Source organism: Oncorhynchus mykiss, chromosome 18 (assembly GCF_013265735.2).
Source record: "Oncorhynchus mykiss isolate Arlee chromosome 18, USDA_OmykA_1.1, whole genome shotgun sequence".
Taxonomy (NCBI): domain Eukaryota; kingdom Metazoa; phylum Chordata; class Actinopteri; order Salmoniformes; family Salmonidae; genus Oncorhynchus; species Oncorhynchus mykiss.
The window spans coordinates 24,859,702-24,879,337 of record NC_048582.1 but is presented as its reverse complement, the minus strand read 5'-3'; the positions used below and the strand labels follow the sequence as shown (position 1 = coordinate 24,879,337).

The 19,636-nt window shown below is 42.3% G+C and overlaps 1 protein-coding gene across 2 annotated transcripts in view; it reads left to right on the top strand.

Moving 5' to 3' along the window:
- The window catches only part of LOC110495893 (neuroligin-4, X-linked-like), a 76,950-nt gene extending 60,585 nt beyond the window's left edge, over positions 1 to 16,365 (top strand). For both annotated transcript variants that reach the window (XM_036952404.1, XM_036952403.1), the window contains 3 exons: positions 3,566 to 3,751; positions 10,060 to 10,849; positions 13,939 to 16,365. In XM_036952404.1, coding sequence (XP_036808299.1) covers positions 3,566 to 3,751; positions 10,060 to 10,849; positions 13,939 to 14,833 — 1,871 coding nt within the window. In that variant the 3' untranslated portion in view covers positions 14,834 to 16,365. The remainder of the gene's footprint in view (positions 1 to 3,565; positions 3,752 to 10,059; positions 10,850 to 13,938) is intronic.
- The last annotated feature ends 3,271 nt before the right edge of the window (positions 16,366 to 19,636 follow it).

The following is a 19,636-nucleotide window of genomic DNA, read 5'->3' as shown; positions in this document are numbered from 1 at the left end:
GTGGTATCACAAGTCACTTTAAATAACGCCGCTTTAATAATGGTTACATGGTGGTATCACAAGTCACTTTAAATAACGCCGCTTTAATAATGGTTACATGGTGGTATCACAAGTCACTTTAAATAACGCTGCTTTAATAATGGTTACATGGTGGTATCACAAGTCACTTTAAATAACGCCGCTTTAATAATGGTTACATGGTGGTATCACAAGTCACTTTAAATAACGCCGCTTTAATAATGGTTACATGGTGGTATCACAAGTCACTTTAAATAACGCCGCTTTAATAATGGTTACATGGTGGTATCACAAGTCACTTTAAATAACGCCGCTTTAATAATGGTTACATGGTGGTATCAAAAGTCACTTTAAATAACGCCACTTTAATAATGGTTACATGGTGGTATCACAAGTCACTTTAAATAACGCCACTTTAATAATGGTTACATGGTGGTATCACAAGTCACTTTAAATAACGCCGCTTTAATAATGGTTACATGGTGGTATCACAAGTCACTTTAAATAACGCCGCTTTAATAATGGTTACATGGTGGTATCACAAGTCACTTTAAATAACGCCACTTTAATAATGGTTACATGGTGGTATCACAAGTCACTTTAAATAACGCCGCTTTAATAATGGTTACATGGTGGTATCACAAGTCACTTTAAATAACGCCGCTTTAATAATGGTTACATGGTGGTATCACAAGTCACTTTAAATAACGCCGCTTTAATAATGGTTACATGGTGGTATCACAAGTCACTTTAAATAACGCCACTTTAGTCATGTTTACATACCCTACATTACTCATCTCATATGTATATACTGTATTCTACACCATCTACTGTATCTTGCCTATGCCGCATGCCATCACTCATCCATATATATTTATATGTACATATTCTTATTCATCCCTTTACATTTGTGTGTAGTTGTTGTGAATTTGTTAGATTACTTGTTAGATATTACTGCATAGTCGGAACTAGAAGCACAAGCATTTCGCTACACTCGCATTAACATCTGCTAACCATGTGTATGTGACCCGATAAAATTTGATTTGATTTGAGACTTCGGTTCCCAAACTTCGGCTGGCCCTCGAGATAAAATGTTGTGTGCCTGAACAGCCGAAAAAAAACCATACCAAAGTTCAAAACTAACAAAAACGTCACAAAATGTCTGGGATGCCTTAAGCCAGAGACGTGACAAATGCATTGGAAAGACATTGTCGACCCTGTGATATTGTTGTTACAATATTAACACATTCTGCACATTGTGAGGCCAACCCTGCAAATAACATTTTACTCAGATGCATTCCCAGGCAGAGTAAGATCAATACTAATATATTATTGCTCAAGGAATATTTTATTTCTGAAGAGCATGTTTGATTAGCTCCATTTTTATGGAGGTTTAAGCTGTGTTGTCTGTGACAGTGAATTTAATCAGGCATTGTGTTGCACTTCTTTTGACACAGGTGAAGATAGGCTCTTCCATGCAAAACATTGATATTGATGTTAAATATACTAGCATAGCGTATTTTTACAAGCTTTGTAATATCAGTTATAGCAGTTATCAATATCAGTTCAAATAGTAGAAAATAGCTTCAAAGCTCATGTCCATAAATACATCTTAATGCAATGTTCTCCGTAATATCCGCAGCAACTTCTTGAAATGGAAGCTTTCAGTAATCTTTTCACACACCCTGAGGAGTTACTGGTGGGCTATCCTCTCTGCTCACCTTCTCCCCGGCTCCTCTTCTCAGACAGGGGTGGTGAGTGGAGACTGAGGAGAGAGAGAGAGAGAGAGAGGGAGTAGGGGAGAGAGAGGACCAAGCTGAGGCCTGGAGGTCATACACCCAGGAGTGTGAGTCCTGCCAGGGGCCTTGTAATCCCACAACACCCTCTGCTGCTTTCCCCTCCACCACCCGTCTGTCCTCTCCCTGTATCCCCCTATCCCTCCTGCATCCCCCTACCCCCACCTCCATCCCTTCTACTCGCCCCTCCATCTCTCTATCCCCTCCACCTCTCATCCAGCCCCTCCACCCCTCCATCTCCTCCACCTCTCCTCCATCCCTTCCACCCTTCCTCATCCCTCCATCCCTCTATCCTCTCCACCTCACAGCCAGACCATGACTAACTGGATCTGCTCCCTATCACAGGGCCACAGGACGTCTTTCCTCTTCTCCCTTCTCCTCCTTTTCCTCCTTCTCTCCATCCTTTCATCCGATTTGTCCTGTAGCCTGTAGACTGCTCTGTCTAGGCTCTCCCCCCTGGGATGGAGGCCGAGAGCTGAGCCTGAGTCCCAAAGGGAACCCTATTCCCTACATTACCAGTGCTCTGGTCAAAGTAGTGCACTATGTAGGGAATCGGGAACCATTTGGGACACTGCCTGGGGGCTGTCTGTGCCAGGGACTCGGCTAAGACATCCAAGGCCTGGCGCTTGCGAGGAACAGACACCCCGGTGGCCGTCTCTCGCAGACTCTAAAGGCCCACCACCTAATGGGTTTAGACTAATCAGCTAATTTGTCAACAAGTTTCTGATTTCGACAAGCATATCAACAAGCTTGTCTGTCTGGCCTGACACTCGGCTGTATAGAGTCAAATCCAAGTCAAAGCCGTGTGGTTGAATTCAGACTATGAAAAGGGAACTTTCCTTCTCTCTCTGTCTGTCTCTCTATCTGCACATTCGACTGTATAGTCGAAGCCAAACCAAGTGAATGTTGACTATGAAGGAGCTTTGCCTCGCTCTGTCTGTCTCTCTGTCTTCTCTTCCGCTACTCTCAGTATAATGGTGGTTCGGTTAGAATCACTCCTGCCAGCTCAGGTTGAATGACTGAGGGAGTACAATCTTACATTATCCTACATTATTATCTTGATCTAAACAGCAAGGGATGATTCCCAGGTCATTAGGAACCACTGTGACTTACTGAAGAGTTTTGCTATTTGACTGGATAATAAGACTAGAAGCACGCGGGTGTTGCTGACTCGCTGAGTGCTTAAATTCTTATAGAACAGTGACAATTGGTTCCATAAGAATGCCAGGTAACTCCCTTTGTGTTGTGTTTTGCAGGCCATTTATCCCCGGGGGGGGGGGGGGGGGGGGGGGGGGTCATCCATTATTTCACTGATCTTTGGAACTTCAATGTATTCACATGCAGTCACATTTACCTCCATTCGTTGTGGTGATAAATTTAGTCTAAGACGGGATATTACTGTATGTAGTGAGACACCCCCTAGCGATGTAAGTACTGTTCTTTGTGTGTGACTCTAACTGTACTGTGTTTCCTTGTCCCATGTTCCCAAAGACGACAATATCTACATTGAAAAGTGTTAGCAGGTGCAATAATGTATTCATTTAAATTCAATTTCATTGCATTTACACTTTATGCTTTATTTATTTCATTTGCTTTATGATACATTTGTAAATCACCACCAGGTACAGAATATTGTCCAATAAGAATTGTCCCTCTGTCTCCCCTCTGTTTCAATGACAAGCTGTTTTTTAGAGGGAGATCAAGAAGGAGGTGATCAATGAGTTTGTTCCCGTCTCTTGTTGTTCACACAGGCTTCCTAAGCACAGGGGACCAGGCAGCCAAGGGGAACTATGGACTGCTGGACCAGATCCAAGCCCTGAGGTGGATCAAAGAGAACATTCAGGCCTTCAAAGGAGATCCAAAGAGAGTGACAATCTTCGGCTCTGGTGCAGGGGCATCGTGTGTTAGCTTGCTCACGCTCTCTCACTACTCAGAAGGTACGTATGGTCCCCAAAAATATTCCCTTACCTCCTTGGAAATCATTGAGATGATATACTATTTTTTATATAAGTCAGTGACTTATGAATCAGAAACTGAATGATTGTCGGCGTCCACTGTGAGATTTATACACTGGACTGAATGATTATTAATTCAATTCATATGGTCATATGAACTTCAGTAATCATTTTAGATTATGGTAATTAAATAAATACCTGTGCCAACATGTTTCATTATATGCATTGCTTTATTTGATAGATATCTACAGAGGGATTTTGTTTCAAACAGGAATATCTCTCTCGCTGGGAGGGTATTTTTGTGTCCAAAATGGCACCCTATTCCCTACATGGCGCCTGATCAAACATACTGCATTACATAGGGAAAACAGTTCCATTTGGGACGCATACTATGCGTTATTTAAACAGTCAGGATGCACCATCATGACTGTTCAGAGAACGTAGCGTCACATTTGATGGCCACATAGCAGAGATAACAACTAGAGTGTGTTCACAGGTTCACTCAAGTGTACAATATTGCCTACCTCAGTCACTAGATATTTGTGCGACCAGCCAGAGAAAAGTGGTAGGTGGATATCAAGAATATTAGAATGGCTCACCGCCGTAACATTACAGTACGTTTACATCTCACTGTTTTTTTAAAATTATCATTAGAAAATAGTATCCTAGAAATGTAAGTGTCATTAAGTGTCATTGTTGTTCTCCTCAGCCCAGTGCACAGCACATTGTAGAGAGGCAAACAAAGTTAGCGTCCCAAATGGTATCATATTCCCTATAGTGGTCAGAAGTAGTGCACTATTTAGGGAATAGGATATCATTTGGGACGTAAACGGAGATAGACAATTGAATAGCTAGCTGTGCTTTCTCGCTCTCTTTCTCTGCAGCTGAATCTCACCAGGAGCTATTTGAGTAAATGACTGTGAAAACAGCATTACCTACTCAGTCTCCACAGGGCAAAGCCCCAGATGGATCTTAACCCGGCACATCTCGCAACTTCAGGCTTTATTTCCGTCAATATAAATCAATATCAGTTATGGCAGGAAATGGACATGTCTTGCACTCGTCAATGGACTTTAATTTCTCTCCATGCCCGCTGCTGCTAAAAAAAACATAAATCCTCTGCTTAGTAAAACCTGGGGTGGCTCTCGCTGTCTTATTTGATCGCCACAGAGTTATAGCTGAGTCGGTTCAAACATAGGTTAATGATACTCTTTGCTTACTTTAGACACACACACACCATTCTTCCACAATGGCTATCATTTCCAATTACCCCTTATCCATGCTACATAACCTCTTTCTTAGGAACTAACATTATTATTATTATTAATAACTAAGATTATTATTATTATTATTTATTTGTACTTTTTACATTTTTTTACCCCGTTTTCTCCCCAATTTCGTGGTATCCAATTGCTTAGTAGCTACTATCTTGTCCCAGTTACGACAGAGCCTGGGCGTAAACCCAGAGTCTGGTGGCACAGCTGGAGCTGCAGCACAGCACCCTTAACCACTGCGCCACCAGGGAGGCTCCAGGAACTAACATTATTAATCAGATATTGTAAAACAGGGTAGAGTTTAATTAGTTATAGTTCTGGCTACATTGAAGACTCTCAAATATAAAATATATTTTGATTGGTTTAACACTTTTTTGGTTACTACATGATTCCATATGTGTTATTTCATAGTTGTGATTATCTTCACTGTTATTCTACAGAAAATAGTCTAAATTGAATGAGTAGGTTTTTGGGACTGTATCAAAAGTGGACTAATGAAACAAATGATTCCTTTAAGGAGAGACAACTACTGGGCTAAAAGGGACAAGAGTTTTTGAGTTGATTATTTCTTTAACATCCGCCAGCCTGGTTCCATCACTCACACTAGGCCAAACATTTTACCAATGGATTTGCTAGGGCTGTTGTTAGTCAGACAGCTATGTTCCTGCATCGCTCCCTTTAGCCAGACCCAGGTGGCATGGGAGCCGTAGCCCCTCGTCGCTGCTCCCTTTGTCGGACATGATATGTTTCTGTTTCACGGCTCCACCGGCACGCCTCAGCAAGCAGAATGAGGTAAACACAGGAGGCAGATGCAACATATTTAAATTAACTTCTGGTGAGTCAGGCTTTAACTGATATTCTTTAACCAGAGGAAATGTGGGGGGGGGGGGGGGGGGCTAAATAAACCTCTGTTGCAAACTAGGCCTTGAGGGAGACTTTGTCTTCTGCGGCTCGGAAACATACTTTTCAAGTCGTCCTTGTTGAGTCACCATCAAAAGGATATAAATAGAACTTAGAAAATACTGGGGGAAAAATGTAACATACAAGAAGTGTTCCTAGTGCGTTGTGGCCTATTTGCAGAGTGGCAGTGGTAGACAGATCGTGAAGCTACATGCAGCTCCAACATAATTCAGGATGAATAATTGGCCCGAGGCCTCATTTCAGAATAAACAAATGTGTCTTTTTATTTTCAGTCTGATTCATTTATTATGACCAGGGTTGACAAGATGTGGAGTCCCTGTCCATGTCCTTAATCATCCTTTTATTGCATATTTTGTCAGTACTGGAGGATATGCAGTAAACATGTATCTATGTCTGACCATAACTTCCGTGACGACAGAGATGGCCGCCTCGCTTCGCGTTCCTAGGAAACTATGCAGTATTTTGTTTTTTTTTACGTGTTATTTCTCACATTGGTACCCCAGGTAATCTTAGGTTTCATTACATAGTCGGGAGGAACTACTGAATATAAGAGCAATGTCAACTCACCATCATTACGACCAGCCGGCGAACCTAAACAACGTCGCCGTAAAAGGGGCAAACGAAGCGGTCTTCTGGTCAGGCTCCATAGACGGGCACCACTCCCTAGCATTCTTCACGCCAATGTCCAGTCTCTTGACAACAAGGTTGATGAGGGTTGATGAAGGTTGATGAAATCCGAGCAAGGGTAGCATTCCAGAGAGACATCAGAGACTGTAACGTTCTTTGCTTCACGGAAACAGGGCTCACTTGAGAGACGCTATCGGAGTCGGTAAAGCCAGCTAGTTTCTTCACGCATCGCGCCGACAGAAACAAGCATCTTTCTGGTAAGAAGAGGGGCGGGGAGGTAAGCCTTATGATTAACGAGATGTGGTGTGATCACAACAACATACAGGAACTTAAGTCCTTCTGTTGACCTGACTTTCCTCACAATCAAATGTCGACCGCATTATCTACCAAGGGAATTCTCTTTGATTATAATCACAGCCGTATATATTCCCCCCCAAACAGACACATCGATGGCCCTGAACAAACTATATTTGTCTCTATGTAAACTGGAAAGCACATATACTGAGGCTGCATTCATTGTAGCTGGGGAGATTAACAAGGCTAATCTGAAATCAAGACTCCCTAAAATCTATCAGCATATCGATTATGCAACCAGAGCTGGTAAAACCCTGGATCATTGTTATTCTAACTTCCACGACGCATATAAGGCCCTCCCCCACCCTCCTTTCAGAAAAGCTGACCACGACTCCATTTTGTTGGAGTCTCCCATACTCATAAGAAGCTCCCATACTCAGGTCTGTTCAACGCTGGTCCGACCAGTCTGATTCCACGCTTCAAGACTGCTTCGATCATGTGGATTGGGATATGTTCCGCATTGCTTCCAACAACAACATTGACGAATATGCTGATTTGGTGAGCGAGTTCATTAGAAAGTGCATCGGCGATGTCATACCCACAGCAACTATTAAAACATTCCCAAACCAGAAACCGTGGATTGATGGCAGCATTCGCGCGAAACTGAAAGCGCAAGCCACTACTTTTAACCATGGCAAGGTGACCGGAAACATGACCGAATACAAACAGTGTAGCTATTCCCTCCGCAAGGCAATCAAACAAGCTAAGTGTCAGTATAGAGACAAAGTAGAGTTGCAATTCAACGGCTCAGACACAAGAGGTATGTGGCAGGGTCTTACCATCAATCACGGATTACAAAAAGAAAACCATCCCCGTCGCGGACCAGGATGTCTTGCTCCCAGACAGACTAAATAACTTCTTTGCTCGCTTTGAGGACAATACAGTGCCACTGACACGGCCCACTACCAAAACCTGCGGACTCTTCTTCACTGCATCCGACGTGAGTAAAATATTTAAACGTGTTAACCCTCGCAAGGCTGCAGGCCCAGACGGCATCCCCAGCCGCGTCCTTAGAGCATGCGCAGACCAGCTGGCTGGTGTGTTTACGGACATATTCAATCAATCCTTATCCCAGTCTGCTGTTCCCACATGCTTCAAGAGGGCCACCATTGTTCCTGTTCCCAAGAAAGCTAAGGTAACTGAGCTAAACAACTACCACCCCGTAGCACTCACTTCCGTCATCATGAAGTGCTTTGAGAGACTAGTCAAGGACCATTTCACCTCCACCCTACCTGACACCCTAGACCTACTCCAATTTGCTTACCTCCCCAATAGGTCCACAGACGACGCAGTCGCAACCACACTGCACACTGCCCTAACCCATCTGGACAAGAGGAATACCTATGTGAGAATGCTGTTCATCGACTACAGCTCAGCATTTAACCAGGGACCCTGGGTCTCGACCCCGCCCTGTGCAACTGAGTACTGTACTTCCTGACGGGCCGCCCCAGGGGGTGAGGGTAGGTAACAACATCTCCACCCCGCTGATCCTCAACACTGGAGCCCCACAAGGGTGCGTTCTGAGCCCTCTCCTGTACTCCCTGTTCACCCACGACTGCGTGGCCATGCACGCCTCCAAAACTTCCTTCCATCAGCAAGGGCATTGAAGATGAAACGTGGCTGGGTCTTTCAGCATGACAATGATCCCAAACGCAACGAAGGAGTGGCTTCGTAAGAAGCATTTCAAGGTCCTGGAGTGGCCTAGCCAGTTTCCAGATCTCAACCCCATAGAAAATCTTTGGAGGGAGTTGAAAGTCTGTGTTGCCCAGCAACAGCCCCAAAACATCACTGCTCTAGAGGAGATCTGAATGGAGGAATGGGCCAAAATACCAGCAACAGTGTGTGAAAACCTTGTGAAGACTTACAGAAAACGTTTGACCTCTGTCATTGCCAACAAAGGGTATATAACAAAGTATTGAGATAAACTTTTGTTATTGACCAAATACTTATTTTCCACCATCATTTGCAAATAAATTAATAAAAAATCCTACAATGTGATTTTCTGGATTTTTTTCTCATTTTGTCTGTCATAGTTGAAGTGTGCCTATGATGAAAATTACAGGCCACCTCATATTTTTAAGTGGGAGAACTTGCACAATTGGTGGCTGACTAAATACTTTTTTGCCCCACTGTATATATATATATATATACTGTACTCTATATCATCTACTGCATCTTGCCATCTTTATGTAATACATATATCACTAGCCACTTTAAACTATGCCACTTTCATGTTTACATACCCTACATTACTCATCTCATATGTATATACTGTACTCGATACCATCTACTGCATCTTGCCTATGCCGTTCTGTACCATCACTCATTCATATATCTTTATGTACATATTCTTTATCCCTTTACACTTGTGTGTATAAGGTAGTAGGTGTGGAATTGTTAGGTTAGATTACTTGTTGGTTATTACTGCATTGTCGGAACTAGAAGCACAAGCATTTCGCTACACTCGCATTAACATCTGCTAACCATGTGAATGTGACAAATACAATTTGATTTGATTCTATGGATATGTGTGGATGTTACAGGAGTAATCATGCAAAACATTTTTTACTGACTATAGCACTCACCGAAGATGCTACATCAGAATTACTTAAATAATACTGAATTAATACTGAATTTAATTACATTTTACTTTTGCGTCAGATCGCCAATTGGCAACCCATCACCTAATCACCTTAATTGACACATTAACATACATTACAATAATTCACTATGGTAATTACATGTTAATTCTTCTTGTGGCATTCTCTGCATTGAGCATCACATAGAATGAAAAGAATACAATACATAATAGTATGGATAGTAAGTTATCCAAACAATATTTACATCCCTAGAGCAGTACAATGATATACACATACACACTGCATACATACATACATACATACATACATACACACGGCATATATACACATATCTACCATAAACAGAACAGAAAATACAAATGATTAATATACTGAGTAAATACCAATGTGGCTGTTCCAGGTGTGTGTATTTTCTTTTAGTAGTTTTATTGCAAAAAATGTTTTACATTTGTGAAAAACACCAAACACCATGTGTGAGATTTGTTGTGTCTAACATCAGTTTTCTCCCTTTCAGATCTCTTCCAGAAAGCCATCATCCAGAGTGGTACAGCTCTGTCCAGCTGGGCAGTTAACTACCAGCCTGCCAAGTACACACGAATGCTGGCTGAGAAGGTGGGCTGCAACATGCTGGACACCATCGACCTGGTGGAGTGTCTCCAGAGCAAGAACTACAAGGAGCTGATCGAACAGAACATCTTACCCGCAAAGTACCACATCGCCTTCGGCCCCGTCATCGACGGCGATGTCATCCCGGACGACCCCCAGATCCTCATGGAGCAGGGCGAGTTCCTCAACTACGACATCATGCTGGGGGTCAACCAAGGCGAAGGGTTCAAGTTTGTGGAGGGCAGCGTGGACAGCGAGGACGGCGTCTCGGCCAACGACTTCGACTTTGCCGTGTCGGACTTTGTGGATCACCTCTACGGCTACCCGGAGGGCAAGGACACACTAAGGGAGACCATTAAGTTCATGTACACTGACTGGGCCGACAAGGAGAACCCCGAGACAAGGAGGAAGACGTTAGTCGCACTCTTCACCGACCACCAGTGGGTGGCGCCGGCCGTAGCCACAGCGGACCTCCATGCCCAGTATGGTTCGCCGACGTATTTTTACGCCTTCTACCACCACTGCCAGAGTGACATGAAGCCTAGCTGGGCTGACTCGGCACATGGAGACGAGGTTCCCTATGTGTTCGGGATCCCCATGATCGGACCCACGGACCTGTTCAACTGCAACTTTTCCAAGAACGACGTCATGCTCAGCGCGGTTGTTATGACTTACTGGACTAATTTCGCCAAGACAGGGTAGGTTGTCCAATTCTGTTTTTACTACTGTCTGTCAGTTTGTTTATTTGAAGTGGATAAATGTCCGTCGTGGATCGAGAAGACACGTAGAAAGTTATGGGAGCATAGCTTCAACTAAACGGAACAAATCAGTGCTCCTACAAGTCTTATAGAGGCTTTGGTTTTCATTAAGGCTGTGCCGTTTGCAGATATCACTTGATATTTGGATCACGTCTTTGTTTCCTGAACCCTGGGATTAGCCAGGTAGCAGGATGTTTGCGACCCAGTCACACTGAAAATTAATTTTAAGGTGAATAAATAAATTCTTGAACAGCTTCATAGGCTGTACCATTCCCTCCCCCAGCTCTCCGGCTTGGCTAGCGTCCAACTGATCCCAGTTCAGCAGGGGATAGATTGGCAACGTTATTGACACGGGGAGGCTCTTTTACTCCGAGTGCTTTTTGCTTTCCCATAGTGCTGCTTCAAACAAAGCAGGAACCCAAAGCAAATTCATGTCATTCGAGAGTGTCCGTTTTTCACAAGAGTCTCTCCAACTGCAGGCAAATGCTCCCGTTGCGATCCTCAATTTCCTCGCTCGATTGAGGGTTTTCCAGAAAAACGGCTCCCAACAACAGACAGGGGATTCGGAAGGATGAGAGGCATATCATTAACTACTCATCTCAGTGCTTTGAAATGGGGTGATGTACAAAATAGAAAAGTACAATACACAGGGAAGCCTTCTTCTTATTCGTAGTGGATAGAGGACTGAACAATGAGTGAGGCTTGTGTGTATGTGTATCCGTGTGTGTTTCTTAGTATACACTGCACATGCAGGCTATAGTCAACTAAAAATGAAGACAGCTGGGAACACATGGCAGACTGGAAAAGCAGATGTTTTATTTCACCTGCAAAGAGAGGCTTTGTGTCAAACAGAGGGAGATAGGATTGGATACATTTGTGAGCATCTGAGCTTGCTATATGTGTAAGTAGTATGTGCAAGCCATCTCCCCCTGGCAAAAAAGCAGAGGCTGGGTAGACTGACATGCGGTTTATTTATATCTATGACTTTGCTATTTCCATAAACCTGCGACGACGAAGTCTCTTAGGAGGTGTAGACTAGCCCTCCATCTGAATGTACTTCTGTTATCACACAAAACAGACTGACAGCATGGTGAAAGCATATGTTTTATGGACCTTCTGAGATACATGTGAATAGCTTGCTAAGTATTTATCAGTCCGATGGGCATGGGATGCCTGGAGCGTTGTCTTTATTCCAAGTCTTTGGTGTCGGCATATTGTTACAGCAGACGCTTCCATATGCTACTATTAGGGCTTAAGTGATATTGTACTGGGATTCACATGCTAGCTGGAACATGTGCACATACACTATGTATGTAGCTATTGCTAGACAGTCACTGAATCCATTTCAGGAAGATTAGCTTAATTTACCAAGAGGTGACATTTTGACAGTGTAAAACATGTCAATGGGAAGATGTTACTAACAAAGACTGTAGTGAAATATTCAGCAAGGCACTAGGGTTTGACACAAAGTACTGCGAGCAATATACCCATTTTGGAAACGTCTTTGCAATTGTGGAATAGTGCATGTGGCCCATGACGTTCAGAGTGATGCAAACAAATATACAAGTTCTCTCGAATAGAATGACATAGCAAAATGTCACAAGATTAGCTTTGTATTGAATAATAGCATATTGAATCAGATCTAATTGAATCCTACTCTCCAGGGATGCACAGACATAATTTCCTATTTTTTCTCTCTCTGTCCATCCTTCCATTTACAAATGAATGACATACTCAGATCCTGCTGTGATCGGTAAGGACAGGATTAAACAGTGATCCATCAGCCGTAGATACTGTCATGCTGGATTAGTCAGTTAAATGTATCCTGATCCCCTGAGACCACTGTTATCTAGTAGGCCACCTGATGGGACGGATGGAGCTGTGATAAAAGCAGCCTTCTCCCAGTCTCCCAGTCTCTCTGTACTCGAAGAGCTCGTTTCGTAAGCAGAGCAGACCTCTGGGTACATACCTATTTTGACGTCTATCAAATGTATTTTAGCATTGGCTCTAGTCTGCCTGGAGTGCCAGGTGGGGGGAGTTGCTGTTTTCCTCCTAATCAATCAGTTTTATTGGATCGGGCAAGCAAAATCAAACCCAGCTAAAGTATTTTAGATGATCTCAAATAGTATTTGAACCCAGGTCTACATCCGAGGTCATCTTGAATGGTCTGATGGGTCCTGAGTGTCCCCTGGTGCCTGAGTGCAGTGTATGACTCAAGATAAGGCCTTTTTTTCTGTTCAGCATTCAGCTGGACATTCCCCCTTCCCATTCCATTCCTTTTACGCTTCCACTCACTCAACAGTATCAGGCTCCAAGGTTGTCGTCTCGATTGTGCTCCTTGCCTCTGCCTCCCTTTGAAAGTTAATGAAATCACAGTCACAATGTCACAGGAAAGTTGCTCGATTCCAACTCTGAGGCAGTCCACTATAATATCTACTTTAAAATGTCAATGGGAGAATAAAAAGGCTATGCTACAGTAAAATGTTAACATGATCTAGGATATTGGGACATTTCATACTATTGCAGATTTGTTCTATGAATAACAGAGGTGTTTGTTATGAACGTTTAACATGGGGGCACAGGATATGCTTTGAATTAATCAATAATATGAGTCTTGTAACTGTACAGTAGGATGACTCAGCTCTAAAGTGAATCTAATGGGTAGTTTTAGTGGCCATTTGTGACTTCATCTTCTTTTTACTTTAATGAAGATTCCCTTCAGTGGGCTTAAAGAAAAAAAAATATATATATATATTACAGAGGTAATAATGACCACATTGACTCACTTGGGAGGAATATAACATAACATGTCTTTCTAGTATATTTTAATATTTTGGGTCAATAATTTTCTATTTCACGAGCATTGACTTCACAAGCCTAGAGATAAAATAATGCTTAGGTGGCCATTATTCAGAATGCTGTCCTTTTTCTCTACATTTTTAAAAACATTTTGTAGAACACTGTCCTGGAAAGGACAATTGTATAATCATTTCACAATGACTCATGTTTTTTTATCTTCTCTATTTCAGAGATCCAAACCAGCCCGTTCCTCAGGACACCAAGTTCATCCATACAAAACCCAACCGCTTTGAAGAGGTTGCCTGGTCGAAGTACAACCCCAAGGACCAGCTCTACCTGCACATCGGCCTGAAACCCAGGGTCAGGGACCACTACCGGGCCACTAAGGTAGCCTTCTGGCTGGAACTAGTTCCACACCTCCACAACATAAATGAGTTGTTCCAATATGTATCCACAACGACCAAGATACCGCCGCAGGACACCACCCCGTTTCCTTACACCAAGCGTTTCCCGGGGAATCGGCCTTCTACCACCCGTCACCCTGGGGTTCCCTCCGCTAACACCAAGCAGACCACCGACCAGCGGAAAGGTGAGGACCTCACCGACGAATCAGCCGTGGTTATCGAGACTAAACGGGACTATTCCACGGAGCTGAGCGTCACCATCGCCGTGGGAGCCTCGCTGCTCTTCCTCAACATCCTGGCGTTCGCCGCGCTCTATTACAAGAAGGACAAGCGGCGGCACGAGTCAAACCGGCGCGGGCCAAGCCCACAGCGTATCTCCGCCGGGCCTGCCAACGCGGCGGCCAACACCAATGACATCGCCCACCTGCAGAGCGAGGAGCTGATGTCCCTGCAGATGAAGCAGCAGCAGCAGATGGATCACGAGCACCACCACGAGTGTGAGTCGCTCCAGGCCCACGACACGCTGCGTCTCACCTGCCCGCCCGACTACACCCTCACGCTGCGTAGGTCGCCAGACGACATCCCCCTCATGACGCCCAGCACCATAACCATGATCCCCAACTCGCTGGCTGCCATGCAGCCGCTTCACAACTTCAACACGTTTGGCGGCAGTCAGAACAGTACCAACCTGCCCCATGGACACTCCACCACCAGGGTATAGCTCTTTGTGGAGAAGTCAAACGTCCATGTTGCCTGGCCTATGTTGGACAAACACTAAGGAAAGAGAGCAGAGTGACTGACTGTGTTTCACACAGAACTCGTCTCCGTGGACGAGATGTTATTTTGCTACCATGCCTTCTTGAACAGTATATATCAAAGTCAAATATGAACTTCTAATGACGTGTTTGAAAAGTGACTGTTACCATAGTAACGCCGTTTTCGGAGTGAAGCTTCTCGAATGAATCGAAGAGAGTTTTACCAAAAGAGCAACACCTGAAGACAAGTGGAATAATCTGCTGTAGAATGCTTGAATAGACAATACGAAACATGAAGGGTTACAGTGATGATAAGGAGTTCTCCAAAAGCTTTTTGTGCCATCAAGTACATCATAGGACAACAACACACAACTGTACAGTGAATTGCCACTCTACTGCATTGGTAAAGTGTGACAGACTAGTCATGGGCACTGAATTTAAAACTCCCCCCAGCCTAACATGTATTTATGAAAACTTTGTAAAAAAAAAAAACAGTATATAGTTGTGAGTAAAAATAAACAAAAAAAAATAGACATTTAAAGAGCTTCTATTGTTGTTTGAGTTTAACTATGGCTTTTCCAAGCGTGTTCTTTCTGTTGAGGTGCATGTAAATAAACAGTATCAGTCATTATCCATTGTTTTTGTATTCAAATCTGTGTTTCATTGTTTTCACAGCCAGCAGATAAAAAAGTGCAAACACTATCCATTTTGGGAGCATACTGTGCATCGTCTAGACAACCATGACATTGTCCTGTGTGTCCTTGGTATCCATTTCTGACACAACGCATGTCCGGGAACTGCTTTATAATCTACATTTTCAGACAGCATTCTGATTCTGTCTCAAAATGAGGTTCGATAGCGTGAGTCCATGTTTTGTCACCCGAATTCGACTTGTTCTGCTTTTAATCATTTTGTTTGTAGGCTATTTATGTCTAGAGGCAATCTCACCACTGTCTGAGCTTCAAATGTGACCAGCAATGTATTACTTAGAAAAAAGGCAGTGGATTTTGTTATCAATATTAGTTGGATATGTTTGTAAAGAAGTATATGTTAGATATTTCAAATTGTCATATGCTAGCAATATGTAAAGTATTGTGCCAGGCTTTTGATATGTTGGGTTACTACAACACAAGTGAATGAGTGTAAATAATAATACATGCTATTATTAATAATAACAATTATATGAACAATAAAAAGTCAACATTAACCCAGATTATTTCCGTTCCGCATCCTATTACAGAAAAAAACGAAAGCAAGTCCATATAAAAAGGTTTATAATAATGCTACATTTGTAAATTCAATGAAAGATATATCCTTACCATTGGTCCATCAACTGTCAAGATACCAAGGGTTTTGATGTAGGATTTGAAATGATTTAGTTTGTCTGATATTGTTTGCAGTTTTGCCTTCAGTGATAGATGATATTTCTGGCTGGACACCTGTATAAAGATTTTCTGCAGCATTTTTAATAAAATATCACAGTATTTTCTAAAGAAAAGCTTCATGGACATTTTTGAAACGTGTGTGTGCCAGTCTGTGTAAGAAATGTTGGATGATATGCAGGATTTGGAACACGTGCCTTTGAATAAGACTCCTTCATTTGCTATCCAACACAATGAAGACATGTATTTCCATATAAATGGATATACTGTGTCGTGTTGCAATTCCGTCCTCTACTCCTATTCACTTTGTGCAGATGCACTCTTCATGAACCTCATGAAGTTAACAATTTAGAGTTTATCAACACTGGCAATTTAAATTGAACAACCAAAACTTTAACTTGGAATTTGTAAATAGTTTAGCCAAGAAAAAAACACTGACTTACAGACTTGATAAATTGCCACTTTGCTCAGGAAGGGGAAAGAAAAAACAGACCCACTTATGAGCTGAATAGCCAAGTGTGTAGCTGCATTGGATTTGCAGGCTCTCTAGTGGTATTTGCATACAAGGGTTTGCATCCTGTATGGTGTAAAATTGCTGTGCAATGCTGTCCCTCCTTCCTACGGGTCAATGTATGATCTCTCTTCAAACTAACTTGACAGAAGGAAAAATCTACATTTGTAATCTTTTTTTTATGCAGTTACTGGTGCGAAGTAGATCTCTCTATACAATCTCGTTGACATTTGTAGACCTACAGTGTATAAGGCCCTGATGCAAGAGATTGGGGGCAAAGAAAATTGTTATTGTGAGGCAACAAAAAAAACTTTGCCAAAGTGCCAAGATAATTTAATATGTTGTCTTCATTATCTACAATATCTGTCTAGTCTGGTTATGTCTCAAACTGCATGTTAAAATATGTATCTTATAAGACAACCAGTGAAAACACACGACCATGCATGTCTGTAGAGTAGACCAGGGTTCCGTCCCAAATTGGACCCTATTCCCTTTACAGTGCACTACTTTTGAAGAGCCCTATGGCCCTATAAAGTGAGTAGGGTATCATTTAGGACGCGCAAACAGCTCTTCTTCTTAATTGGTAGGTTGTTTATGCTAGGGGTAATGGGGTGGGGTTCACTGAGCATGAATACTCCAGACTCGACTGGAAGTTAATTAAGCCAGCAACAGCGTTCCATCACTCAGCTCAGAGTCAGGCAGCTCAGCCTGGGACATGCTCAGCTCGGTCCCACCACTGTCCGTCATTCAAGTCCCTCAGCTCTTCCAAGGAGCCATTACCGAGTGGTATCGATTGCCACGGTGACAAGGTAGAGAACCAAATAAAGAGTGGGCAGGAATGAGGGACGAGTCTGACTCAATACCATTGGGGAAGGGCCCATGATGGCATAAAGTCAAGCCCACTGTGACCAGCCCATAGCTCGCTAGTACACAGCCATTGCTACTACTACACCCCCCCCCCCCCCCCTTCACAATATTGCTGTGTGTGGTGTTTTTCTTACAACCATGAATTAAGATGCAGGTAAATACCTCTTGCATCGAAGTCAGTTGATTGCATTCCCTCCCTAGGTGGCAGGACCCTAATAGATGAATATGAAATCTTCTGAGCCAATATATATGCTGAACAGTTAAGTGGAGAGGAACTCTCATCTGTGTGTGGTGAAGACCTGACCGGCTGCCAAGGTAATGATAATGGCCTAGAGAAAATTCCTTTTAATGGTTTTTATGATTTTTGCTTGGAGAAAAATATTGTCCTCTTTTCACATTCTCAGTACTTGTCAATAGTTTTCAAATCAGTTGTGCAGAGAGAAAGAGAGAGATATGGAGCTGTTTCAGTGCCAACTAAAATTGTATTTGAATTCCATAACGTCGATTTTATATTAGGATGTTAAATAGAATTCCACAATTTACTATTTGTATTAGGATATCGAATTATAATTCCATAATTTTGAATTTGTATTAGGATATTGCATTTGAATTTAAAACCTTTTAATTTGTAATGCCCAAATCGAATCATTGAATTCATAAATCAAGCTTGAATGAACATTGCAATTGGTTTTAAAATTACATGTGTCCCGTTTTAAGAAGCTAGGCGTATGTCGCACGTATTCACAGGAGAGCCATTTGAAAGTACACTATCATTCAAAGGTTTAAGGTCACTTAGAAATGTCCTTGTTTTTGAAAGAAAAGCAATTTTTTGTCCATTAGAATAACATCAAAATGATCATAAATACATTGTAGACATTGTTAATGTTGTAAATGACTATTGTAGCTGGAAACTTTTTCTATTTAATCCATTTTTAATGGAATATCTATGTAGGTGTACAGAGGCCCATTATCAGCAACCATCACTCCTGTGTTCCAATGGCACATTGTGTTAGCTAATCCCCAATTTTATCATTTTAAAAGGCTAATTGATCATTAGAAAACCCTTTTGCAATTATGTTAGCACAGCTGAAAACTGTTGTGCTGATTAAAACCTGTTGAACCTATAGGGGCGCTGTGTCATTATTGGATAAAAAAACGTGCCCGTTTTAAGCGCAATATTTTGTCACGAAAAGATGCTTGACTATGCATGGAATTGACAGCCTTGGAAAGACACAACTCTGACGTCTCCAAAACTGCAAAGATATTATCTGTGCGTGCCCCAGAACTAATGCAACAGGCGAAACCAAGATGAAGTTTCATACAGGAAATGCCCCGGATTCTGAAGGCGCTGTGTTCCAATGTCTACTTATATGGCTGTGAATGCGCCAGGAATGAGCCTGCGCTTTCTGTCTATTCCCCAAGGTGTCTGCAGCATTGTGACTTGTTTGTAGGCATATCATTGGAAGATTGACCATAAGAGACTACATTTACCTGGTGTCCCGCCCGGTGTCCTGTTTGCGTAATCTGTAGGTCCATGCGCATTCCATTTCTTCAGAATTGAAAGTAAACTGCCACGATGGATTTTATCGTCGATAGATATGTGAAAAACACCTTGAGGATTGATTCTAAACATCGTTTGCCATGTTTCTGTCGATATTATGGAGTTAATTTGGAAAAAAGTTCGCGTTTTAATGACTTTTTTTTTTTTTTTTCTTACCCAAACGTGATGAACAAAACGGAGCGGTTTCTCACACACAAATAATATTTTTGGTAAAAACGGAACATTTGCTATCTAACAGTCTCCTCATTGAAAACATCTGAAGTTCTTCAAAGGTAAATTATTTTATTTGAATGCTTTTATGGTTTTTGTGGAAAATGTTGCATGCTAAATGCTAGGCTTAATGCAATGCTAGGCTATAAATACTCTTACACAAATGCTTGTTTAGCATATTTTGAAAATCTGAGATGACAGTGTTGTTAACAAAAGGCTAAGCTTGAGAGCAAATAGA